The 26,433-nt window shown below is 40.2% G+C and overlaps 1 protein-coding gene across 4 annotated transcripts in view; it reads left to right on the forward strand.

The window, feature by feature from the left end:
* Positions 1-25,278, forward strand: part of ASAH1 (N-acylsphingosine amidohydrolase 1) — a 31,643-nt gene extending 6,365 nt beyond the window's left edge. For 3 of the 4 annotated variants that reach the window (XM_027530248.1, XM_027530249.1, XM_027530250.1), the window contains 13 exons: positions 9,258-9,304; positions 12,169-12,259; positions 12,992-13,078; positions 13,892-13,970; positions 15,723-15,797; positions 16,639-16,684; positions 17,421-17,565; positions 18,235-18,289; positions 18,418-18,499; positions 22,325-22,456; positions 22,559-22,682; positions 23,090-23,146; positions 24,723-25,278. In XM_027530248.1, coding sequence (XP_027386049.1) covers positions 9,258-9,304; positions 12,169-12,259; positions 12,992-13,078; positions 13,892-13,970; positions 15,723-15,797; positions 16,639-16,684; positions 17,421-17,565; positions 18,235-18,289; positions 18,418-18,499; positions 22,325-22,456; positions 22,559-22,682; positions 23,090-23,146; positions 24,723-24,812 — 1,110 coding nt within the window. In that variant the 3' untranslated portion in view covers positions 24,813-25,278. The remainder of the gene's footprint in view (positions 1-9,257; positions 9,305-12,168; positions 12,260-12,991; positions 13,079-13,891; positions 13,971-15,722; positions 15,798-16,638; positions 16,685-17,420; positions 17,566-18,234; positions 18,290-18,417; positions 18,500-22,324; positions 22,457-22,558; positions 22,683-23,089; positions 23,147-24,722) is intronic. The other variant, XM_027530251.1, reaches the window with a different exon arrangement.
* Positions 25,279-26,433: the final 1,155 nt, after the last annotated feature.

A 26,433-nucleotide genomic window follows, 5' to 3' on the forward strand; every position in this document is an offset into this window, starting at 1 on the left:
TGTTCCGGACGCTGGAGGTCTCTGCCCTTATGAAGAGTTTGTTCATATTCTGTCTAAATATCCACAGATTAATAAGGTACCATCTCATCAAAGGTCAGAAAACAAGTGAAAAATTTTGCATGCTCATTTGAGTTTGAAGAAACAGTCCTTTTCTTGTTCAAGAATGTCTTGAATGTGTCTGCACTGTCATACATGCTGCGAAGTCGCTTCAGTCGTGTCCAACTCTGTGCGACCCCATAGACGGCAGCCCACCAGGCTCCGCCATCCCTGGGATTCTCCAGGCAAGAACATTGGAGTGGGTTGCCGTTTCCTTCTCCAGTGCATGAAAGTGAAAAGTGAAAGTGAAGTCGCTCGGTCATGCCCGACTCTTAGCAACCCCATGGACTATATAGCCTACCAGGCTTCTCCGTCCATGGGATTTTCCAGGCAAGAGTACTGGAGTGGGGTGCCATTGCCTTCTCCGACTGTCATACATAGAGAACATCTTAAGAGACAGTTCTTATTTAGAAACTAGTTGTTGGTGAATTAAAGAATTGAAATTGCCTTGCTGTAATTGTTCAGCTTCTTTTCCTAAGGTAAGAACTCTGGTGTGCACTATATACTTTCTTTCATTGCCTTTTTCTGATTATGTGAATAAGACAAGCACTTGAGGGCTTTGTGGATTCTTTAGTACAGTCTTAGAAGCACGCATTTCATTGAGGTTCTCATCTGGAAGGGCTCATATTTTAGGGAGCTGGACAAGGTGTCATTTCTTTTAGGCATGGGGCAGCCGGGTTACTGATGGAAGAATTTTCAGTTTATATGTGATTTTCCTAAATATAGTTATGTAAGTAGCTCTATGGTTAGTTTTTTGGGTGTTTTTTTTTTTTTTTTTTTTTTTAGTGAGTGGGGAGGATATCACGACTGAGGAATTTCAAAGAGTCTCAAGTTCTTATCAAATAACCAGAATAATTAGGGAATTTGCTGACCCAGGAAGTATTTACAAAACATTTTACAGACATTTTCACCACTTTCTTTGGCTTTAGGAAGCAGAAATGAGAGAGCACACAGATGAGAGAGATTGAGGTTTTAAATTGGTTGTGTTTTTTAACCCTTTGACAAAGTAACACAGTATACCACGCAGACTACCTAATATCACTCCTTGTCATCTAGTTACACTCTGTACCTATCATCTGTTCAAGTTTTTGCCTACCTTAATAAAGTTGTCTGTTACTAAAATCTTGTATAGTTAAATTTGGAGATAGTAAGAATCTGTAAATAACAAATGCGCTCACTGTAATTTTGTTTCAAGTCTACACGTAGATTTTGAAGCCGTCTTTCTTTGTAGAAGTTTCCCTTGACAGTGAGAATGTAACTGTCTTCATTCTACCCCAAATCTAATTTTTTTTGTTTAAAATGACTGTTGTTAGTGGGTATTATGCTTAGTGAAATAAGTCAGAGAGAGAAATACCATAGATTATTGCTTATATGAAGAATCTAAAAAATAAATGAATATAGCAAAACAGAAACAGGCTCACAGATACAGAGAGCAAACTAGTGGTTGCCAGTGGAGAGAAAGAAAGAGGTGGGCCAATTGGAGGTAGGAGATTAAGAGATACAGAGTACTAGATGTAAAGTAAATAACCTACAAGGACATTGTGTCCAGTTCAAGGAATAAAGTGAATGTTTTATAATAACTTTAAATGGAATATGATCGATAAAAATTTGAATCATTATGCTGTATACCTGAAACTGATATAATAATGTAAAATCAACTCCACTTCAATAAAAAGAATTAAAAATTTAAAAATGACTTTGGTGACAGCACTTGATGTCTACCTGAAATAACCCTGATCTGGTGGGTGTTATCTTTAAAAATTACAATCACATTTACCCTTTACTCTTAATAGCCAAATTCCATGCAGATTTCATGTCTGTATATTTCAATGTTTATTTATTGCTACCAGGGTTATCATGGTTCACTGGCTTATCAGCCTCCTGAATGTGTGATGACTGGGTTACTTACTCTCTTATCTCTGGGGTAGGTTGAACTCTTTCATAATATTTGACAGAGAACCATTGCCTTCTCATTTATTGGCTTTGGAACCCAGGTCATACAGATATAATTACTAGGAAAGATGAGCCTCCTTACATTTCATTTACTCACTGAGTTGAAAAATCCCTGAAGGAATTACAGATTGTTCCCTATTAGGAAATAAATTGAGGCTTTATTCTTATCTCTGTGGGAAGCTAGGAGAGTAAGCAGGGAAGCCTGGGCTGGGACTGCCAGTGGGACTCCCGTTAGTCCCTGACCAAGCTGGGCTTTACATCCAGTGCATGACCCTAAAGTTGCTGAAAACTTGAAATGTAGTAAAAGGGCCATAAATTTGATTTCTGCATTTTTTGCTCACCTGAAGGTCTGATATTTAAGTAAGTTAGGATGAGGTAAGAGTTGCATTTCTAAAGTTAATACCTGCCCTTCTTTTTAAGTGATGTGTTTGGAAAACTTGTAGTTTGAGTTCTTAAGTAGAGTGCTGCTTTTCGGTGTCCAGTTTCAAGGACACTTAACATTTCACTAAACAAAGATTTAGAGTACCCTGGCCTCCACTGCAGTCACCACTGTTTTTAAATAATTTTAAATAATGACAGTTAAAAATACTTAAAATCATGTCAGGGAATCAGTCTCTGAAAGTCCTCCACATGATATAGATGAAATCTTGCAGGTTTTTGATTTGATATTTTAAAATGTGTATCAGAGTATACATAGTTAAAGGAAATCGAATAATACAGAGAGCTTTATGATGAAAAGCCGCCATCTCTAGCTCTTTCCTTCTGCCCCATCCCTCTTCTCTGGAAGCAAACTCTTTTTGTTGTGTTGTGTTTTCTGTTTTTTTTGAAGTGTAATTGATTTACAGTATTATGTTTTTAGGTGTACAGCAAAGTGATTGAGTTATCAGATCAGATCAGTTGCTCAGTCGTGTCCGACTCTTTGCGACCCCATGAATCGCAGCACGCCAGGCCTCCCTGTCCATCACCAACTCCCGGAGTTCACTCAGACTCAACGTCCATCGAGTCAGTGATGCCATCCAGCCGTCTCATCCTCTGTCGTCCCCTTCTCCTCTTGCCCCCAATCCCTCCCAGCATCAGAGTCTTTTCCAATGAGTCAACTCTTCGCATGAGGTGGCCAAAGTACTGGAGTTTCAGCTTTAGCATCATTCCTTCCAAAGAAATCCCAGGGCTGATCTCCTTCAGAATGGACTGGTTGGATCTCCTTGCAGTCCAAGGGACTCTCAAGAGTCTTCTCCAACACCACAGTTGAAAAGCATCAATTCTTCGGCGCTCAGCCTTCTTCACGGTCCAACTCTCACATCCATACATGACCACAGGAAAAACCATAGCCTTGACTAGATGAACCTTTGTTGGCAAAGTAAGGTCTCTGCTTTTGAATATGCTATCTAGGTTGGTCATAACTTTGCTTCCAAGGAGTAAGCGTCTTTTTTAATTTCATGGCTGCGGTCACCATCTGTAGTGATTTTGGAGCCCCCAAAAATAAAGTCTGACACTGTTTCCACTGTTTCCCCATCTATTCCCCATGAAATGATGGGACCGGATGCCATGATCTTCGTTTTCTGAATGTTGAGCTTTAAGCCAACTTTTTCACTCTCCACTTTCACTTTCATCAAGAGGCTTTTGAGTTCCTCTTCACTTTCTGCCATAAGGGTAGTGTCATCTGCATATCTGAGGTTATTGATATTTCTCCCGGCAATCTTGATTCCAGCTTGTGTTTCTTCCAGTCCAGAGTTTCTCATGATGTACTCTGCAGATAAGTTAAATAAGCAGGGTGACAGTATACAGCCTTGATGAACTCCTTTTCCTATTTGGAACCAGTCTGTTGTTCCATGTCCAGTTCTAACTGTTGCTTCCTGACCACATGTATTTTTTTCAGATTATTTTCCATTATAGGTTATTATAAGATATTGAATATAATTCTCTATATTATATAATAAATGCTTGTTGCTTATCTATTTTATATATAGTAGCTTGTGTCTGTTAATCCTGTACTCCTAACTTATCCTTCCCTACACCCCTCCCTTTTCCCTTTTGTAACAGTAATTTGTTTTCTATGTCTGTGAGTCTGTTGCTGTTTTGTAAGTAGATTCATTTGTATAATTTTTTCTATTCTACATATAAGTGATACCATGATGTTTGTCTTTGTCTTTCTGATTGACTGCATTTAGTATGATTATTTCTGGGTCCATCAGTGTTGCTGCAGATGGAAGTAAGTTCATTCCTTTTTATAGCTGAGTAATATTCCATGTCTTACCTTTATCCATTCTCCTGTTAATGGACACTTAGGTTGCTTCCACGTCTTGCCTGTTGTAAGTGTGCTGCTGTCAACCTTAAGGCACGTGTATCTTTTCGAATTAGACTTTCCATCTCAGAAGCAAACACTTCTGTGCTGTGCACAGACTCTCTAGTTGTAGCTTGCAGGCTCAGTAGTCGTGGCCTGTGGGGTCTTAGTTCCCCAACGAGGGATGGAACCCATGTCCCCAGCATTGCAAGGTGGATTCTTAACCATTGAACCACCAGGGAAATCCCAATATCCTTTACCTTTTGAAATATCTCAGTGATGTGTCTCACTGAAGGTGCTTGTATTCAGTCATTATTTCAAATAATCAGTAGGCCTTTTCATTTTGGGGCCTCATCTCCTTTCAGCTGTAGACATTGTTCTTACATTATCTCTTTCATTACTTTCCCCTCTTTATTATCTCTGCTGTCTTTCTGGAAGTCCATGCATTGATGCTCTAAATCTCTCTCTCTTTTTTTTCCCTCCTTTTTTTTCTCTCTATTCTGGGAAAAAGTTTATCACCTTTATTTTCCTATCCTTTTTATTTCTGCAGTTATGATTTTATTGAAGTATAGTTGATGTCAATATTATTTAAGTTATAGGTGTATAATATCGTGACCTACAATTTTTAAAGGTTATACTCCATTTATAGTTATTATAAAATATTATTTGCCTCATATTGTGTAGTACATCATCGTGGCTTATTTTATGCCTAATAGTTTGTAACTCTTAATCTCCTACCCCTATATTGCCCTCCCGCCTTCCCTCCCCACTGGTAACCACTAGTTTATTCTCATGGCTGAGTAAGTATTCCATTCTATATATATACCAAGGAAAACCCTTGCAGGAGTTTTGACTGATGAAAAAAGTGGACAAAGGTGTTCTGAGGAAAGGCGATCCCAGAGAGATTCCTGGCTCAGAGTAGCATTTATTCTAGAGAATAAGAATAATGAAGACGAAAGGAGAGTTCAGTTGAGGGGCCAGTAGACAGAGGACAACCCCCACCCCAGCCTCTGCATCCAGACTTGCATATGGCACTGCAGCTGAGCAAAACACTAAACCCATACAGTGTCTCTCCCTCTTCTGTCTCTCTTTCATACATACATGCCACCTTCCCTGGTGGCTCAGACTGTGAAGCATCAGCCTGCAATGGGGGAGACCCAGGTTTGATCCTTGGGTCTGGAAGATCCCCTGGAGAAGGGCTGGCAGCCCACTCCAGTATTCTTGCCTGGAGAATTCCATGGACAGAGGAGCCTGTAGAGCTACAGTCCATGGGATTGCAAAGAGTGAGATGTAACTGAGCGACTAACACTTTCATTTTCACGCCACCTCGGAGGGTTTGTCTTGACAGAAACTGAATAAATCATCTAGCAAGAGCAGCTTGTTTAGGTGTCAGTACCCTGAGTGCTGGTCTGGCACCTGTTTTTGTAAGGTCTGTGAACTGGGGATAGTTTGTATGTCCTTCAGAAGCTGGGGGGAGGGTGAAAGTGAAAGTGTTAGTCGCTCAGTTGTGTCTGACTCTTTGCAATCCCATGGACTGTAGTCCGTCAGGCTCCTCTGTCCGTGGGATTATCCAGGCAAGAATACTGGAGTGGGTTGCCATGCCCTTCTCCAGGGGATCTTCCTGACCCAGGGATTGAACCCAGGTCTCCTACATTGCCAGCAGGTTTTTTCACCATCTGAGCCACCATGGAAGCTCTAGGGGAGAATGGATACATGTATGTGTATGGATGAGTCCCTTTGTGGTCCACCTGAAACTATCACAATGTTGTTCATCGGCTATACTCCAATATAAAACAAGTTAAAAACAAAATAAAATTTAAGAGGGTACAAATGGAAAAAAAGTTGGGAGGGAATCAAAAGAAGATTAATATTTCATGACGTGTCAAAATTACATGAAGTTCGTACATCAGGGTCCATACACCAAGCTATATTGGCCCATAGGTGCTCTTGTTTGCATTTTGGCTGTGGCCGCTTCAGCACAGGAGCAGTTGGCTTGTTCCTGAAGAGCCTGAGTGTGGTGGGCTCCAGGCTTTCAGTGCTGTTCCCTGTGTTTCGAATGGAGCCTACGCAGCTTACAACTCGGCTGCATTTAAGTGTCACATGAATTGACACATCACGTTATTTTAATCTTTAAGAAAATTACGAGGCTAAGCCTATCACATCATAACAAGGAAAATGGACTTCAGATGTGCTCTTGAGGCCAAGCAGAGTAGGGATTTTCTTGATAATTAGCTGGCAGAACCTTGTGTTTATTACACAGAGACTCTAGAGTTGTATCCAAAGAATACAGCGTATGTTGACATCGCAGGACCATGCAGACATCACAATGTTCCCAATTCCTAGGGAAAAAAGTGATCACAAAACAACAGGTAGAGTATCTCATCACCGCAGAATTTATTGACATATTTTAAAAAGTAAAATGAGGCTACAACCAAAGTAAATCTGCAGGTAGCTTATTTATAAGCAAAGCAGGGAAAGCTGTTTATTAAAGGTGAATTGATTAAATCACATTTGATGGCAGAAGTACAAGAAATGTGTCCTGAGAAAATTTGTTTCACACTGTTTTAGCCTTCAGCCAAAGACTGCTGCTGCCTGGGGCTTCAAGAGCAGCGTCGAGATCAACTAGACAACAAGGCAAATGATTCCCAGTTATCTTCTTGACTCTTGACACTGATCGCTTCTCAGTATTTATTAGAGCATCCAATGCCAAGTTTGAGACTAAAGATTTAGTCTTTGTGAATAGTCTGCGTAAAGCAACAGCAGGCCAAGGGTGTTTTCAGAGAACTTGAGAATTTAGTAGTTCCCTAAAACCTGAAGTGGAATCTGCTGTGATATGTAACAATTAATAGTGGTGGAGCAGAAAAAAAGCTTAGTTGGACAAATGTACAAAATTTCTGAAAATGCCAGATGTTTAAAGCTTGTGGTTAGTAATTTTATTGTTGATTGGCAGGTACTTTGTGGAACATACTTAAATCTATCATGTTGTTGTTATTCAACTGTGAACTTCTTTTGCTCTCACAGATTTTTCACTTGTGTGAATTTTATAAGAAATAGACGCTGTGTATCCTGACTGTCCCTGCCTCTGCTGGCAGCAGTGCAGTTTTACTACAACTTCTGAACTCAGGACTGAGACTGAAATTTTTCTGAATAAGAACCACCACCCTCAGTCAGTCTTATTGAACACTGATTGGCTTTGAAAATTAGCTTGTGCTAATTTGATTCTGAACTGTCAAATCGATACTATTTAATATCTAATATTTTATATTCCAATCATGTGAAATGGAGCTTAAGTTCTAATGATAGCCTTTGAAAATTTAAGTTTACACTTAATACTGTTTTTTAATGAGTTCAACCAAAAGTGATAAACAAAACGGTAATACTGTTTTTTAATGAGTTCAACCAAAAGTGATAAACAAAACGGTACTTACGTGAGAAACGTATTGTGGTATTTTGACAATTAATGTTTGAATATCGGGTAACGTCAGACTACCTTATACACTTCCCGGGTGATCAAAAGTTAAAACAGGATGTGAGATCTGCATTCCCAGACAAATTTGCTGTGGATATATTTTCTGAGGTCAAACTACAGTGCTAGTAGTTTCCTTTCCTACGTCACCTTCCTTTTACTGTGAATTTATGCTTCTTTAAAACAATTTTTTTTTCTCTTGCAATATTGGGTCTCCAGCAAAAAGAAGATGAATGCATCCTGGCATTTTGAGACTAGTAATAAAAGAATGATAAATCAGTGTGGATTTTTTTTAAATCATTTTGTACTGAGAACCATTTCGGTTTTGCTGCCAAGACTAAACCGTGTTCCCTAAAAACAGTCTTGTTCCTTCATTACCTCAGCGGTAGCCTCCGCGCAGGGGCTCTGCACACTCCTCAAGAACACAGTCTGGTTGTGAAGAGACGCACAAAGGAGTACAGGGCACATCAGAAGGGTAGCAAGGGAGATGTGTATGTGATCAGAAGGGTAGCAAGGGAGATGTGTACGTGTGCTGTGGGAGTAAAGAGGAGAGGGTGGCTATTCTCCCGGGGCAATTAGATGAAGACATCACCAAAAAGACATCTGAGCTGGATCTTAGAAGTTGGAGCCAAAAGTTTACAAGGTGGAGGGTGGGCCTTGTAGGCAGAAGGCAGAGCGGGTGCTTGCACAGGCATGAACAGTGAGAGAGCACAGCATGTTGTTGCATGTGGCTGTACACGGAGGCTGGGGTGATGAAGGGCCAGAGTATGAAGGGGCCTGGCCTTGTGCCCTGAAAGTCTGGTTTAGGATGCAGATTTCTTGCAGTAGAGTTAGCTCATAAGTATATCAGATCCTGGCAAGTGATAAATCAACCTAGTTGTCATAAACCTTTTTCTACAGTTTCTTCTTCCTTTGGCTGCACCATGGGGCGTTTGGGATCTCCGTTTCCCCACCAGGGATTGAACCTGGGCCACAGCACTGAAAGCCCCAAATCCTAACCACTGGGCCTCCAAGGAACTCCCTCCATCTACATTTTTTTTTAATTTTTTAAACATTGAAATATGGTTGATTTACAATGCTGTGTTAGTTTCAGATGTAGCGGAGTGACTCAGCTCTACATCCATTTATGTGGGATCTTAGTTCCCCTACAAAGGACTGAACCCGCACCCCCGGCATTGGAAGCACAGAGTCTTAAATACTGTACCACCAAGGAAGCCTCAATCTATATTCTTGTATTTCCTCTTAACTCAATGTATTTGCAGTTGAAAAGCCAAATTAGTAAATTAAAGAGACCGAAAATTCACTTAAGTTTGAGATTTTGAAGTTTTCATGGGAGAAAAAGACTTTTAAGAGGCATTGAAATGGTCTAAAATGACAAATCATACTTGATTTTGTCTTCACCAGCTGTCTTTGCAGATTGCCTACTCTGTTTTTCTGAAACTTTTGTCTTTGCTTTTTTAGTGGACTGAAGACTGCAGAAAATCAACCTATCCTCCTTCAGGGCCCACGTGAGTAAACATCAGACGAGCAGGATTCACACTGACCTTCCTGGAGATTTCTCTCCATGTTAAGTATGATCTCATAGAAGTAACGACACTGAATAAAACCTTAAGTCATGTCTTCTATCCTGAGATGATTTTGTTTCCCTCAGGTTTGTGTGGTATGCATTTGGCTAAGACTTTGAACAAATGTGAAAATACCCCATGATGAAATGTCCCATTTCGAGCCCATCAAAATCAGGGGAAGAAAAAAAGGATTAGCATTCTCCACTAAATTCTTCTATCTCCCCCTAAGTATTTTTCTCATGCTAACAAATGCAGAGGTCACCGGTGATTTTCTGTGATGCCTGAGTATAAACCACCCTATCATGCTGAAACAAGAGAGTGTGGGATCTCACGTGAAACAGTCAAAAAAATAAAACCCTGCCCATGATAATCAAAACTATTGAGGCCAAAACAGGATTGGAAAACAGGAAGGGCCAATATCATGTTTAGTGTGTTGAATATTAATGTTTTTAGTTGAGGGTTTTGGCCTTTTCAAATCCTACGTGGCTAAATAGGGAAAGATCTAAGAATGGCTCACCACCCCAGGGGGTACAGAATGTGAAAAAGAAGGAAGAGGTGTCAGGAACGGTCACTGTTTCTCTCTGCTCTTCCCTTGCCCTAAAAGTAGCCTGCTGCAGAGAAAGGAAGACAGAATGCATACAGCTTTAACCAAGAATTATTCTTCTTCATGACTACAGAAGTATAAATAGGACCCCAATACTGTGACTTGTAGGAACTAACACATCCCCTCTTAACCCACACCCACTATAGAAATCAGTCTGGATTTATGTCTGTATATTTAAGAGCCTGGTAACATTGTAGCACCCACCAGAGTGCACCATTTGCTTCTCTGGAGCAGGGCAGTAAAGGAGCAAATGCTGGCTATTTTTAGGCAGATTTAAGCTTATCAGTCACTGAATGGCACACCCTTAAGAGGCTCTTTCAGTTCAGTAACAGGTGCCAGAAGATAATGTTTCCGTGGCAACAGAGAATAGTAGCAGAGTTCATCCATCAGGATTTTAGCCCTGGCTCCACTGATCAGTAGTGGATGTTGCTACTATCCTCACAGTAGAAATGGCTATGTGTAAATTGAAGAGTAGGACTTCGGGGAATGAATATGATCGAACAGTGACTTGGCTTGGACTTAATAAGAAGAATGAGGAGAGAGAATGTGGGGGCTTCCCTGGTGGTCCAGTGGTAAGACTCTGTGCTTTCATGCAAGGGGTCTGGGTTTGATCCCTTGTTGGGGAATTAAGATCCCATATGCCATCAGTTCAGTTCAGTTTAGTCGCTCAGTCGTGTCCGACTCTTTGCGACCCCATGAATCGCAGCACGCCAGGCCTCCCTGTCCATCACCAACTCCCGGAGTTCACTCAGACTCAACGTCCATCGAGTCAGTGATGCCATCCAGCCGTCTCATCCTCTGTCATCCCCTTCTCCTCCTGCCCCTAATCCTTCCCAGCATCACAGTCTTTTCCAGTGAGTCAACTCTTCGCATGAGGTGGCCAAAGTACTGGAGTTTCAGCTTTAGCATCATTCCTTCCAAAGAAATCCCAGGGCTGATCTCCTTCAGAATGGACTGGTTGGATCTCCTTGCAGTCCAAGGGACTCTCAAGAGTCTTCTCCAACACCACAGTTGAAAAGCATCAATTCTTCGGCGCTCAGCCTTCTTCACGGTCCAACTCTCACATCCATACATGACCACCGGAAAAACAATAGTCTTGACTAGACGAACCTTTGTTGGCAAAGTAATGTCTCTGCTTTTCAATATGCTATCTAGGTTGGTCATAACTTTGCTTCCAAGGAGTAAGCGTCTTTTAATTTCATGGCTGCAGTCACCATCTGCAGTGATTTTGGAGCCCCCAAAAATAAAGTCTGACACTGTTTCCACTGTTTCCCCATTTATTTCCCATGAAGTGATGGGACCGGATGCCATGATCTTCGTTTTCTGAACGTTGAGCTTTAAGCCAACTTTTTCACTCTCCACTTTGATTTTCATCAAGAGGCTTTTTAGTTCCTCCAGCATAGCAAAAAAAAAAAAAAACGGAGAAGAGAGGACGTATAGTAGGATGCCTGGAAAATCCCATGGACGGAGGAGCCTGGTGGGCTGACTTTCACTTTTCACTTTCGTGCATTGGAGAAGGAAATGGCAACCCACTCCAGTGTTCTTGCCTGGAGAATCCCGGGCATGTGGAGCCTGGTGGGCTGCCGTCTATGGGGCTGCACAGAGTCGGACATGACTGAAGGAACTTAGCAGCAGCAGCATAGTAGGAAGAGTAGCATGGCTGAGTCAGTAGTGAAGGTTCTTGAAGTCAGTGGTGGGAAGCTCATATATTATGTTGCCATTCTGGGGGCTTAAAAGTGACCTTACTGAAGCCAGCTCTAGAGTCAATGATTTGACAATAGTGTTGAGACTATCTAAGAGGGAATTCTGAGACTGGGAAACCAAATGGAGAAGTCCCCAGAGCCTAGACTAAATCTTCGTAGAGATTTAGGATGGAAAAAAAAGGTATATATTTTCTAGCAGTGATACTCAGGTTACATACAGCTATTGAGCCAAAATTGATTATTTTACCTATCACCATTATGCGTTAACCTTTCTATAATGCTGTAATTCCATTTTAGGGTTTCTAAAATGGCATTGAATAAATGACCCAGGACAGAAGTGCTGAGTGGAAAATGAGCTTTTTTGCAAATTTTGGTTTGAGTACCAACTTCTCTGTTGTTATTAAGAATATGTCTCTAACATACCTATAATGATGTAACTATCTAACCATCATGAGGAAACTGCTTTTAAACATTTGAAGATGATACACCTCTCATTGCAGTTACAGGGGTCCAGTTCCATGGTACACCATAAATCTCGATTTACCACCGTACAAAAGATGGCATGAATTGATGGTGGTCAAAGCACCAGCGGTAGGGTGTGATTCTTAAATCTTTTATTTCTGACTTGACTGAATATAATTGTATTTAAAAGAACACATCATGATACTTTGTACCACGTATTTTAAGAATCTGCTTTCCATGGTTCTCTGCCATTTATAATAAATGATAGTAGAGAAAAGAGGATGTCATTTTTCTGTAGCTTCTCGATTTTTACTAGCCTCTGCCTTTGTTTCTTTATCTCACATCATATATTTTCATCTAAAGTTAATCGTGTATCATGTTAAAGATATGTCTTGTTTACATATGTTTTTAAATAGTACTCTCTTATTTAGCTACATATAGATAAGTCAAAAATCTATATCTTTTTTTGTTACACCAAAATTAATCTTTTTTAACACTTAAAAAGCATTCAGTTTTTTTATTAATATATATATTCATTGCACACAGTTGAAATAAAACCTTCTGTAATTCATTGTGTGATTCTTGATTAAAATACAGATTATAGGCTTTCAGAAAATTTTTATTGGGGTATGGTATACATACAGTAAAGTGCACAGATCTTAGGTATACAGATCAGTGTGACATGATGACAATTATGATTACTGTGATTTACAAAACAGGGCTAATCATTTAGTAAACATGGATGTACATTAATTACAAGCCTTTTCTAAAATGGTCTTCAAATACTTTTCTATATGAAGATTAATGTTAAATGTCAACGCTTCCTTATGTCTCTAATCAATTTTTAAATTTATTTTTCAGCTGAAAGTTATAGTGAATTCCATGAAGAATATAGTAAATGCATTTGTGCCAAGTGGAAAAATTATACACTTAGTGGATCAAAAGTTGGTAAGAAATATTACTTCCTACAATAAATGTTAAAGACACACACAGCCAAATATACACACGTTTCGGCAAAGGCTCTATACTTATTTAAAGGCGTAATTTGACAGCCTTGTCTAAGGAACTTGGACAGATTTGCTTTTATTTCAGACTACTGTTAAAACCTCAGAGGGACTTAAAATTCTGGCCCTTGGTAATATTACAAGACATAAAATAGCGTGGTAAATTTCAGCAATTAGTTGCTTTTTAATGTATTTATAAAAGACATGGTTTGTGGATGAACATGGGGCAGCTAAGCCTGCAGGCCACAACTACTGCAACTACTACTCCATCTCCTGCTCCATCTGCTGCTCCGTCTGCTGCTCCAGCTGCTGCTCCAACTGCTACTCCATCTGCTACTCCAACTACTACTCCACCTCCTGTTCCGTCTGCTGCTCCATCTGCTGCTCCACCTGCTGCTCCAGCTGCCGCTCCAACTGCTACTCCATCTACTACTCCAACTACTACTCTAGCCCTCGCACCTAGAGTCCATGCTGCACAACAAGAGAAGCCACTGCAAGGAGAAACCCTCGCACGGCACCTAGAGAGTAGCCCTGCTTGCCACAGCTAGAGAAAAGCCCGAGCGCAGCAAGGAAGACCCAGCAAAGCCAAAAATTAATTAATCAATTTTTAAAAACACAGGTTTTAACCCCTTAGGCAAAAAAAATAAGCTTTGATCACCTGTTGTGGCAACAATGGCTAGTACAGAGTATATGTAAAAGAACCAAATCTCAAAGCTACAGTTCAGGTTGAATGATTGTTAATGTATTTGTTTTTCAGCCTGGTCTGCTTGGCAACTTCCCTGGCCCTTTCGAGGAGGAAATGAAGGGGATTGCAGCTGTAACTGAAATCCCTTTAGGTAAAGTTCACTGCAGTTTTACAAAGTTTATTAAAGTACCCCCAATTTTTTATTGGGGTATGTTAATGCATACAGTGAAGTACATAGATCTTAGGAATACAGATCAATAGAATTTTTAAAATCCAGGAGTGTGTGTGTCTCAGTCATGTCCAACTGTAGCCTGCCAGGCTCCTCTGTCCCTGGCATTTTCCAGGTAAGAATACTGGAATGGGTTGCCATTTCCTACTCCAGGGGAGCTTCCTAACCCAGAGATCAAACCCACATCTCCTGCATTGGCAGGTAGACTCTTTACCACTGCACCACCCGGCACTCCCCTTGCATACGTGCGTTTAATCACAACTCAGAACAAGATACAGAAACAAATTACAGCAATCCAGCCTGCTCCATTCTGCACGATTCTGAACTTCTTGGTAACCACTATTTGGACTTCACCTTAGGTTAGTTTTGCCCCTTAAACGTCGTACAAATAGAGCCAAACAATATGAGCTGTTGTCTGGTTTCTTGCACATACCATTATAGGCAGTAGGCTATTGTACGACTAGGATATTTGTCATTTCCACATTTGAGTTACGAACATTCTTGTTCATGTTTTTTGATGGGCATGTACACGTATTTCTCTGGGATATGACCTGGGTTATAGGTTAGCTGAGTATTTAGTCTTGGAGTCTCTGCCAACCAGTTTTTCAAAGTGATTTTAACCATTGACAGTTAGCATAGTATTGATACAAGCCTTTTTTCCACTTGCTGATTCTCCATGTGATAGTGTCACTCTCTTTTATTTGGGCATTTTGTTGAGTGTGTTATATTCACTCTTATGGTTTAATTGGGGCTTTCCTGATAGCTCAGTTGGTAAAGAAAGTGAAAGTGAAAGTCGCTCAGTGTTTCCGACTCTTTTTGACCCCATGGACTATACAGTCCATGAAATTCTCTAGGCTGGAATACTGGAGTGGGTAGCTTTTCCCTTTTCCAGGGGATCTTCCCAACCCAGGGATCGAACTCAGGTCTCCTACATTGCAGGTAGATTCTTTACCAGCTGAGCCATAGTTTCAGTAGGTAAAGAATCTGCCTGCAATGCAGGAGACCCCGGTTGGTTCAATTCCTGGGTTGGGAAGATCTGCTGGAGAAGAGATGGGCTATCCACTCCAGTATTCTTGGGCTTCCCTTGTGACTCAGCTGGTAAAGAATCTGCCTGCAATGCGCAAGACCTGGGTTTGATCCCTGGGTTGGGAAGATCCCCTGGAGAAGGGATAAGCTACCCATTCCAGTATTCTTGCCTGGAGAATTCCACAGACAGAGGAGTCTGGCGGGATCTAATCCATTGGGTCACAAAGAGTCAGACATGACTAAGCGACTAACATAAGTGATATTTGCCTACCCCCAAAACATAATTCTTACGTGTTTTCTTCTCTATGACTTTTGTTTACTTTTTACAGATAGGCCCATGGTGTATCTCGAATTAACATGCATATGGTATGGGTTAGGGATCAAAGTTCAAGTTCTTTCCAATTGACATTACTGTTGACTAAAAAGGCTATCCTTTCCTCAGTGAATTCCCACAGTGCCTTTGACAGAGGGAGAGACCCCTGCCCCACCAGCCATACAGGCTCACTCAGATTATCTGCAGACACTTAACGTTTGCCCAAGCAAAAACTCACATGATGACGATAGTTACACATTTTCTTAAAAAAGAATTTTCCTGACAATGTCACGATTCTGCATATTGACCAGAAAATTTCCTTTTTTTTCTCATAGGAGAGATTATTTTATTCAATATTTTCTATGAATTTTTTACCATTTGTACTTCAATAATAACAGAAGACAAAGAAGGTAAATGAATGTGTGCTGGGGGAGGGTAGGTGGTGCAAAGCACAAAATAGAAGAAAAATCTTGAAATAAATGAAATCAGAACTTTTAAAATACAGACTTGCTATGCATATATGTGCATGTTGCATAGGGTTTTATAGATCTTGATTTTTTTTTTTTTGGAAAGTGAATTGAAAACTGTTCTTATTTTAAAATCACTGTAACAGCTATTAAAGTTTAATTTAGGCATGCAGACCTGTTGCACAAATTGTTTCAGGACTGAAAACATTCTTTCTTTCCCTCATAGGCTACTTATACCCCTATTTGTGATTTGATCTAAGTACTCACAGGGGCAGAACAGAGTTTCTCCCATCATTTTCGGGCCAATGGATCCTGTGTAGACCAACTTCACTTTTCCATATTTTTCCTGACAAGTCCTTAGATTACAAGGCCCAGGGTGATGTACCCTGATTCACTGTTATTTTTTGACCTATACTCTGGGTACAGCTGTAGGTGACAATCCCTGAAGGGAAGTGTGTTGGTAAGTCACATTAGGTGAGGCCAAGATAGCTTTGTCTGAGGAGGATAGTGTCACGGTGAAACCATGGCCGCTGATCTTTCCCCATCTTCTAGTCTTACCTGGAGCCCTGTGCTCTCAGGTACCGAGGGGGAATCTGGCCAGTGTGACAGGGACAGCCTTTTCATCTTGTTAAGGCTTGTGATGTTAGGTGCTACTTAGTTCTTACTGTTGAATTGAATAGTCAGGAATATTACTTAACCAAAATTAAGTGTCCAGCTTTCGTTTAGAACCAATCGTCCTGTCATAATTGCTGTTACACGTCTCTTCTGCTTGCTTTCAATTTAGGTCATCTACTACATGGGCGAAACTTGGATTTTGGAGTATTTCTTGGGTAAGTAAAAAAACAAAACAAAACAATGTGGTATGTCTCAGTCCCTAAGAAGAGCAGGTAGTATTACATTGATGACAAAGTTAAGTACCAAGTCATTCCCAGAATATGACCAGAAAGGAAGACCCTAGATTTTTTAGTTTTGAGACCAGATTAAGCATGCTCCTATTCAGTTGAGAGTACAAGAATAGCATTCTATTTCATGTGTCTTCTTTACCTTCCTGAAAAAAAAATATGACAGTGCTTTGTAATTGGAGACCTAAATATTATCTGGGATTTGCTATTTATAGGCTGTGTCATGTTAGGGGAGTTACTTAACTTCTCTGATCCTCAGTATTATCATGGAAAATGGAAGATAAAACTTACCTATATTGGAAAATCCTTATGAATATTGATCATTGGGGATTGGGTCGATAAAGCACCTGCTGTAATATCTGACCAGGCTTCCCAGGTGGCTCAGATAGTAAAGAATCAACCTGCAGTGTGGGAGACCTGGGTTTGATCCCTGGATTGGGAAGATCTGCTGGAAGAAGGCATAGCAACCCACTCCAGTATTCTTGCCTGGAGAATTCCCCTGGACAGAGGAGCCTGGCGGGCTACAGTCCATGGGGTCACAAAGAGTCAGATATGACTGCGCAACTAAGCACAGCACACAGCACAGCATAATACTTGACCATAGTCTTCATACTCATCCTTATTGTCACTGTTATTAAATGTCACTGAAATTTGTCTTTTGTAGGTGGAATATAAATAATGATACTTGGGTCATAACTGAGGAACTAAAACCTTTAACAGTGAATTTGGACTTCCAGAGGAACAATAAAACTCTCTTCAAGGCAACAACCTTTGCTGGCTACGTGGGCATGTTAACAGGATTCAAACCAGTAAGGAATCTGTTGTTACCAGATTTTACAGGTAGCTCTGTGTGAATGATGGAGTCTAAGAAAGTGAGAACCTGAAGAGAATATGAAGCCCCAGGTTGTCCCATTGTACTACTTGTTACCTTTAGCTCATGAGGTAGAGAAGAGTAAGAGGAAGCGAAGATTTCTGAGCCTTTTTTGGACATAAAGCCCATGGTTGGGTCACTAGGGCTGAGTGTAAACCTTGGAATCTGGCCATGGCTCTGGCCCTCAGGCAAGTTAGTCATTAAGTCCTTGCATTTCAATTTCCTTGTTGGAAAAGTGTGGCCAATAACATCTATCTACTTATCTCACACACTAGATGTGAAACATGCTTTGAACTTCTAAAAAGTAGTATCATGCCTTGATTTTTTTTTCTCTCCCCCCACACCCTGAAGTCCCCAGTCTAGGCCCTGATATAACAGTATACAAAAGAGCACAGTCTCTGGAGAAGGAAATGGCAACCCACTCCAGTATTCTTGCCTGGTAAATCCCATGGACGGAGGAGCCTGGTAGGCTACAGTCCATGGGGTCTAAAATAAAAAAAAAAAGAAAAAAAAGAAAATAAATTTAAAAAAAAACAAAAGAGCACAGTGAGAGGGCTTAAACAGGATGGTGGAGGTTTCTGACCTCACGGCTTTGTTTTCTTTTCAGGGACTGTTTAGTGTTACGCTCAATGAACGCTTCAGTATAGATGGTGGTTTTATGGGTAAGTAGAGAGCTCTTAAATGAAATGGGAATTTCATAGCTGTTTTAAGAAGGCTAGGCTGTGGTTTCTGCTGAATAGTTTAATCTCTTCTAGGTCCTGTGACACTGTGTGTGTTTTATCTCTTCCAGGTGTCATGGAATGGATTTTGGGAAAGAAAGATGCCCAGTGGGTAGGGTTTATCATTAGATCAGTTCTAGAAAATAGCACAAGGTAATCTGTTTAGTTGCTTTATTATCAGATTTTTTATTTTTATATTTTTCCTTGAGGTATAATTGACATATTAGTATAAGAAGCATGCTACAAAATGTTTAGATATTTGTATATATGGCATAATGATCACAATAAGTCTAGTTAACATCTGTCACCACACAGTTACGATTTTTTTCCTTGTGATGAGAAATTTTTAGGTTTATTCTCTATGAAACTTTCAAATATGCGGTACAGTATTATTAACTGTAGTCACTGTGATGTACATGGCACCCTCGGGACTGATTTTATCCTGGAATTTTGTACCTTTTGATCCCCTTCACCCACCTCTCACCACCCTGCCCCACCTCTGTCAGCCACCAGGTTGTTCTCTATACCTGTGAATTTTAAAATGTTTTGTTGTAGATTCTACTTCTAAGTGTGATCACATGGTATTTGTCTTTATTTAATTTAGCAAAATGCTCTCAAGGCCCATCCATGTTGTCACAAATGGCAAGATTTCATTCTTTTTTATGGTTAAATAATATTCTATTATATATATACCGCATTTTCTTTATCCATTCATCCTTCCTTAGGTTGTTTCCATAACTTGGCTTATGGTAAATAATGCTGCAGTTAATATGGGGATGCGAATATCTTTTAGAGTTAGTGTTTTCATGTCCTCAGATCATTACTTAGAAGTGGGATTGCCGGGTTGTGTGGTAATTATAGTTTTTTGAGGAAACTCCATACTGGTGGTTCCGTAGTGACTGCACCAATTTACATTCCACCAAATGTCACAGGGTTCCCTTTTCTCCACGTCTTGGCCAACACTTATCTCTTGTCTTTTTGATAATAGCCAGTCTGACAGGTGTGAGATGATCCTTATCCTTGCTTTGGTTTGCATTTCCCACCTTCTCATGCACCTGTTAGCCACCTGTATCTCATCTTTGGAAAAATGTCTGTTCAGACCCTCTGTCCGTTTTTTAATCAGATTGTCTGTTTTTTGCTATTGAGTTGTGTCAGTTCTATATATACTTTGGATATTAAATCCTTATCGGATGTATGAGTTACAGATATTTTATCCAGTTCAGTAGGTTGCCTTTTCATTTTGTTGAAGGTTTTATCTGTTGTGTAGAAGTTTTTTAGTTTGACATTGTCCTACTTGTTTATTTTTGTCTTTGTTACCTTTGTCTGTGTGTCAAATCTAGAACTTATTGCCGTCGTGTCAAGGAGCGTTATTACCTGTTTTTCTTTTAAGAGTTTTACGATTTCAGGTCTTAACGTTTAAATCTTTAATGCATTTTTATTTTTGTGTATGGTGTGAGACAGTGGTTTGGTTTCATCCTTTTGCATGTAGCTGTCCAGTTTCCCATATACCATCTTTTGAAGAGCTTGTTCTTCCCCAGTGTGTATTCCTGGTTCCTTTTTCATAAATTATGGGCTGTTTATTCTCTTTCACTGATCGTTTTTTTATGCCAGCAGCATGGTTTTGATTACTGTGGCTTTGTAATACAGTTTGAAATATAGATGTTCTTTTTCAAGATTGCTTTGGCTATTCATGGCCTTTGTTATTCCATACAGATTTTATGATTGTTTGTTCTATTTCTGTGAAAAATGCCTTTAGAATTTAAGAGAGGTTGCAGTGAATCTGTGTAGATTTCTTTGGGGTAGTATGGACATTTTAACATTAATTCTTCCAATCCATGACCATGGAATATCTTTGGTTTTTTGCATCTTCTACTTCTTTCATCAGTGTCTTATAGTTTTCAGTGTACAGGTTTTTCACGCATTGGTTAAATTTATTCCCATGTATTTTATTCTTTTGGATGTGATTGCAAATGGGACGATTTTCTTAATTTCTCTTTCTGATCATGTTACTAGTGTATGGAACCACAACTGATTGTTGTATACTGATTTCATGTCCTGAAACTTTACTGAATTTATTATTCCTAAAAGTTTTTTTCGTGGAGAGTATTATAGTATTATATCATCTGCAAATAGTGACAATTTCACTTCTTCCTTTCTGATTTGGATACCTTTTATTTCTTTTTCTTGCCTGATTATTCTGGCTAATACTACCAATACTATATTGAATAAAAATGGTGAGAGTGGACAAGTTTGTCTTGTTCCTAATCTTAGAGGAAAAACTTTTAACTTTTCACTATTGAGTATAATGTTAATGGTGAGCTTCTCTTATATGGCCCTTAATTATGTTAAGGTATGTTCCCTCTGCACACACTGTTTTGAGATGTTGAATTTTGTCAAATGCATCTGTTAAGATCATATTTTTATCTTTTATTTTTTTATTCTTTAATTGGAATTGCTTTATAGTTTTTTTCTGCCATATGACAATGCAGTTCAGCCTTCATTATACATATATCATCTCCCTCTTGAACCTCCCTCTCCTCCCCCAACCTAAGTCGTCAGAGAGCACCACACCGGGCTCGCTGTTACACGGCAGCTTCTCCCCAGCTTCCACTTTGCAGGTGGCAATGTGTATATGTCGATGCTACTTTCTGCATGTCGCACTTTGTCCTCCCCTCACTGTGTCCACAGGTTCATGCTCTGTGTCTGTCTCCCTCCCTCCCTGCAGATGGGTTCATCAGTGCCATCTCTCTAGATGCCACATGTGTGTTAATATACAGTATTTGTTTTTCTCTGACCTACTTCACTCTGTGTAACAGGCTCTGGGTTCATCCACTTCACTATAACTGACTCAAATTCATTCTTTTTTATGGCTGAATAATATTCCATTGTATGTATGTACCACAACTTCTTCATCCATTCATCTATCCTTCATTGCTTAATGGGTATATAAAGTTGATTAGTTTGTGGATGTTGAAACCATCTTTGCATCATGGTACATGAACCTTTTAAAGTAGTTTCTCTTAAAGTACTAATATTAAAATACTTCTGAGCTTTATCTTCCATTGAGAAACTATTTCAGAATTTCTTAGGTGAACCTTTGACACTAACATGGAATTCTGCATGTTTGTGTGTGTGTGTGTGTGTTTATAGCAAGAAAAAATGGCAACCCACTCCAGTATTCTTGCCTAGAGAATCCTGTGGACAGAGGAGCCTGGTGGACTGCTGTCCATAGGGTCGTACAGAGTCGGACACGACTGAAGCGACTTAGCATGCATGCATGCATTGGAGAAGGGAATGGCAACCCACTCCAGTATTCTTGCCTGGAGAATCCCAGGGATGGAGGAGCCTGGTGGGCTGCCGTCTATGGGGTCGCACAGAGTTGGACACGACTGCAGCACCTTAGCAGCAGCAGCAGTGTATCTGTGAAGGGCATCTATGAAGTTTTCTTGGTATGCAAACAATCCCCCACCCATACAAAAAAGAATTTTGTGTAACAAAATCTTCATTTAAATTGTAATACCTGTTAACCTAGAAGTTATATTCTGTGCTGTTACATAAATCTGGTAGTAGCAAAACTGCCTTTAGCCAGTACTACCATGCAAATGACCTAAAATAAATGGGCATTAGTCTTGATTTCCAGGGCATACGATTTAGTAGTCTTCTTTGAAAATCCATTTCCATTTTTGATAGCTCTGATTTTCAAGTAATAAAATAATTTATATTATTTTCCCTAGTTCTGTTGTTGAGTGAAAGGTATATAGACTGTAAGGGTAGATGATGATCATTTCGTTTGTCGTTCACGTTTGATGTCACTGTTTCACTGTGAGGAGCGAAGGACTGTTTTCTCCCTGAGCCATTGTTCACTATTCTTTTTAGAAAAACATGTTCCTCAGATGTTTTCCCTTAGTTTCCACAGCTAAAAATTTCCATTTCAGGTCAACTAAAAGTTTTTCCTTTGTTCTAAATGTTTCTTTGTAGTTATGAAGAAACCAAGAATATATTGACCAAAACCAAGATATTGGCCCCAGCATACTTTATCCTGGGAGGCAACCAGTCTGGGGAGGGTTGTGTGATTACACGAGACAGAAAACAGTCTCTGGATATATATGAGTAAGTACATTTGCTCAAGCAAAACAAGCAGAAACTAAAGCATAGACAGACATGTGTGGATTTAAGGTGTGAAGCCTAGGAGAAATCTCTCTTTGTATCTAGACTCGACCCCAAGCACGGTAGATGGTATGTGGTACAAACAAATTATGACCGATGGAAAAATCCCTTCTTCCTTGATGATCGCAGAACACCTGCGAAGATGTGTCTGAACCAGACAACCCAAGAGGTACATTCCCAGTGTCATATAGAGAAATGGTGACTACTAAAGATTATCTCCATTCTAACATTTTTCATTGGCCTTTAAGAATTTATAAACCTCCTAACAGTCATTGTCTCTGGACAGTTTCCACTGAGTTTTTAACATAAAGAGCAAAATTTCGCCGTGCTTTTCCCTTGTTAATGGTGGACACCACTCTGTGGAGTTGAATCTCAGGAATCCAAGAAGGAAGGAAGAGAAAGAAAGCAAGCATGCTATATTAGAATCATCACCTGAACAGTGACCCAAGGGAAATTCTTTCATGGGGGTTAGGGGAGGTTGATTGAAGAATATCTTGGTCTAATGACCCATTTGTGTGGATAAAGCTGCCAACATCTGCATTTAATGTACTAAATATAACTATTTTTGTGTTTTAGAATATCTCATTTGCAACCATATATGATGTCTTGTCAACAAAACCTATCCTCAACAAGGTATTTTTTTTCAATATATGTACATATATGTATTTTTGATTTTAGGAAAAGAATTTGATCCCATGTTTTATCTTTCCCCTTTGTCTTGGATCAATCAGAGCTAGAATTCCAAGTCATGTTTGGCTTAAGGCTGCTTTTTAAAATGTTTTTGTGTGACCAAAACCATAACTCTTGGGGTGTGACAAAGAAGTTAGTCACTGCAGCTTGATATACAGTTTGGTCAGAATATTATTTCCAGCTTTACTTACATGGCATTTGGATTGAATTTAGCATGTTATTAGTGACTTCTCCATCCATGAGGAATTCAACGCTGTATGCTGCAACTAACACCTAGTACTAGACAAAAGGAAGTCTGAAGTCTATTTTTAGACAGCTTTCTTAGTGGATTAGGTTTTTTTCTTAAACGTTAGTACAGCCTTTTCCCTACTCTTTAGCTAAAATATGCAAAAGTCTTCTGATCATCCAGTTTGCTAATAGCCCCTCTCTTGCATGTTTCTGATTCCTCTGATTTTTCCCATTTGTTCCTTGCCGCCTTTTGCTAAACCCTAAGATCAGTGTCAGAGAAGGCAATGGCACCCCACTCCAGTACTCTTGCCTGGAAAATCCCATGGACAGAGGAGCCTGGTAGGCTGCAGTCCATGAGGTCGCTAAGAGTCAGACATGACTGAGCGACTTCACTTTCACTTTCCTGCATTGGAGAAGGAAATGGCAACCCACTCCAGTATTCTTGCCTGGAGAATCCCAGGGACGGGGGAGCCTGGTGGGCTGCCATCTATGGGGTCGCACAGAGTCGGACATGACTGAAGCGAATTAGCAGCAGTAGCAGCAGCAAGATCAGTGTGCCTCCATGAGAACCTGGCTTCTGAGGGAAGCTTTCCCTCTGCCCACCAACCCTAATGTCTCATTTTGCCCACGCCGTCTTTGCTTGAGTTCACAGTTGGGTTACTTACAGATTCTTGGTGAGTTGGGTGTGTACCTTCTAACCTGTGTGTCTGCATAGTTTTCCTCACTGCTTGAGAAATGGTTCCAGGATAAGGAAAGCCAAAGCTACACTCTATTCTCCACAGTACACCACTGGTCTTTGCAAAGTATGCACTGAGGAGCATTAAGTGAGCCTTAAAGCATTGTGAAGCAGTGTATGGCACAGAATCAAGACCTTGTAAAGAACTGAACATTCTCTCCCATACCTGTTTATAACGTGGTAATGGTTCTATTGAAGTCAGTTGTTTTCATTATTATTGACTTATTATGTGGATCTTTTGTGTCTTTACACACACACACACACACACACTCCACGATGGGAAGCCTGGCGTGCTGCAGTCCATGGGGCGCGCGCACGCACACGCGCGCGCACACACACACCACACACACACACACACACACACACTCCACGATGGGAAGCCTGGCGTGCTGCAGTCCATGGGGCTGCAAAGATTTCAGACACAACTCAGCGATTGGACAACAACAAATTTAATGTTAAGAAACTTCATAAGCAGTTCCATAAAAAATGCTGATACAAGTAGGGTCATCTTAGAACTGAAAACATCCTTAAAGTAAAAGTTGACTTTTCTTTCAGCTGACGGTGTACACAGTCTTGATAGATGTTACCAAAGGTCAATTTGAGACGTACCTGCGGGACTGCCCAGACCCCTGCATAGGGTGGTGAGCACACACCTGGCCTACAGGACGCGCCCTCTATGACGTCGGGACCGGAGCTCACGTGGGGCTGAGTGGAGTGGCGTCCGATCTCCTTCCAGAGACTCAGGGCAGTTTCTCTTTGAGGCGTGAGCTTGTCCTGCTGAGTATGTTTATAGGTCACAGGCTGTTTTTGCCATAATGTAGGTGATTGCCGTGTTAACAAATAACTTCTTTCAGTGAAGTACAGCAGTCATCCAGAGTTTACTGTGATTCATTTTGGTCTGACATTTGGAGGCGGGGATAGGCAACTAAAAATGTGGTGGGACCCTCCAGGGAATAAAGCCAAGATTCTCTATGAGCACTGAATCCTGTACCTCTATGTGAGTAAGTTAAACAGCCATTACTCAGTTTTTCACTTTTATCTTTGTATTTGTGGTATGTTTTTGTCTTTTCCTCCTGGCTCTAACTACTATTAAAGTCAATACACTATTGTCTCTGCTGTGACAGCTGTGTATTTCACTAATTTTAATGGGATGGGGATGAGACAGGCATTCAGCTGTATGTTTCTCTTCATGAACATCACATTGATTCTGAATAGAAGGTGGCACTAATCGTAAAGAACCCACCTGCCAATGCAGGAGACATTGAGATGCGGGTTCAATCACTGGGTTGGGAAGGTCCCCTGAAGGAGGGCATGACAACCCATTCCAGTATTCCTGCCTGGAGAATCCCATGGACAGAGGAGCCTGGCAGGTTATGGTCCATAGGGTCACAAAGAGTCAGACACAACCGAAGAGACTTAGCATGCACAAGTAGTACCTTTTGGGGTTCTTGAAGTAACCAGTATGCAAGCAAGGCAGCTTTTATACTCAGAATTGAGGTGTTTCCTTTTTCATAACTAGCCTCCAGCTAACCCCAGAAAGTTATTAAATTTCAAAAACAGTCCCAGTTTCTGTGAATCAAGAGTAAGTAAGCAGGTCAAAGACAAATGGAAAATAGGAGATGAACCGTTACTTAACTCTTCATAAGTATCATTGAATACATTTTTTTAGTTTGTCCTTGTGCTCAGTATGTATATTTTAAAATGTAAATTACTAAAAATGTTTTATAGAAATCAATCTATTTATAAGTGCTAATAGAACTTGTTAACCTTTCATATTTTCATAATCAATTTTGAAATGTATGCCAGCTGGGCTAGACTGTAGCCACTTCATTGCTGTGTAATGTCAGCTGTCTTCGTGACATTCAGTAGTCACTGGAAGAAGTATCAGTCAGCAGTCATGTACGATGATTCAGTGTATATGTTAAGTGTCAGTTTGAGGGTGGTGGCTATGGAGAAATCCAAGCTGAGTATATTTGAATTAACATTATAGGGTTATGTAAGTGGGTTATTGAACTTATGACTAAGTGATCACAGTCTTACATGACTCATTGTAATTCAGTGGTTATCAACCTAGAGTGTAGGTGTCCAAAGGCAGCTTCTCCGACACAGGAGGTGCTTCCACCAAACTGCAGTGATGAAGCAAGGAGAATTACAAGAGGTTGTGTGTTAAAAACAGGATTTGATTTTTAAAGATCCTCTGTAATTTACACATTTCATAATTTTTTAATAGAAACTGTCATGAATTTTTCATGAAGTCCTATGTCCC

The sequence above is a fragment of the Bos indicus x Bos taurus genome, chromosome 27 (assembly GCF_003369695.1).
Source record: "Bos indicus x Bos taurus breed Angus x Brahman F1 hybrid chromosome 27, Bos_hybrid_MaternalHap_v2.0, whole genome shotgun sequence".
Taxonomy (NCBI): domain Eukaryota; kingdom Metazoa; phylum Chordata; class Mammalia; order Artiodactyla; family Bovidae; genus Bos; species Bos indicus x Bos taurus.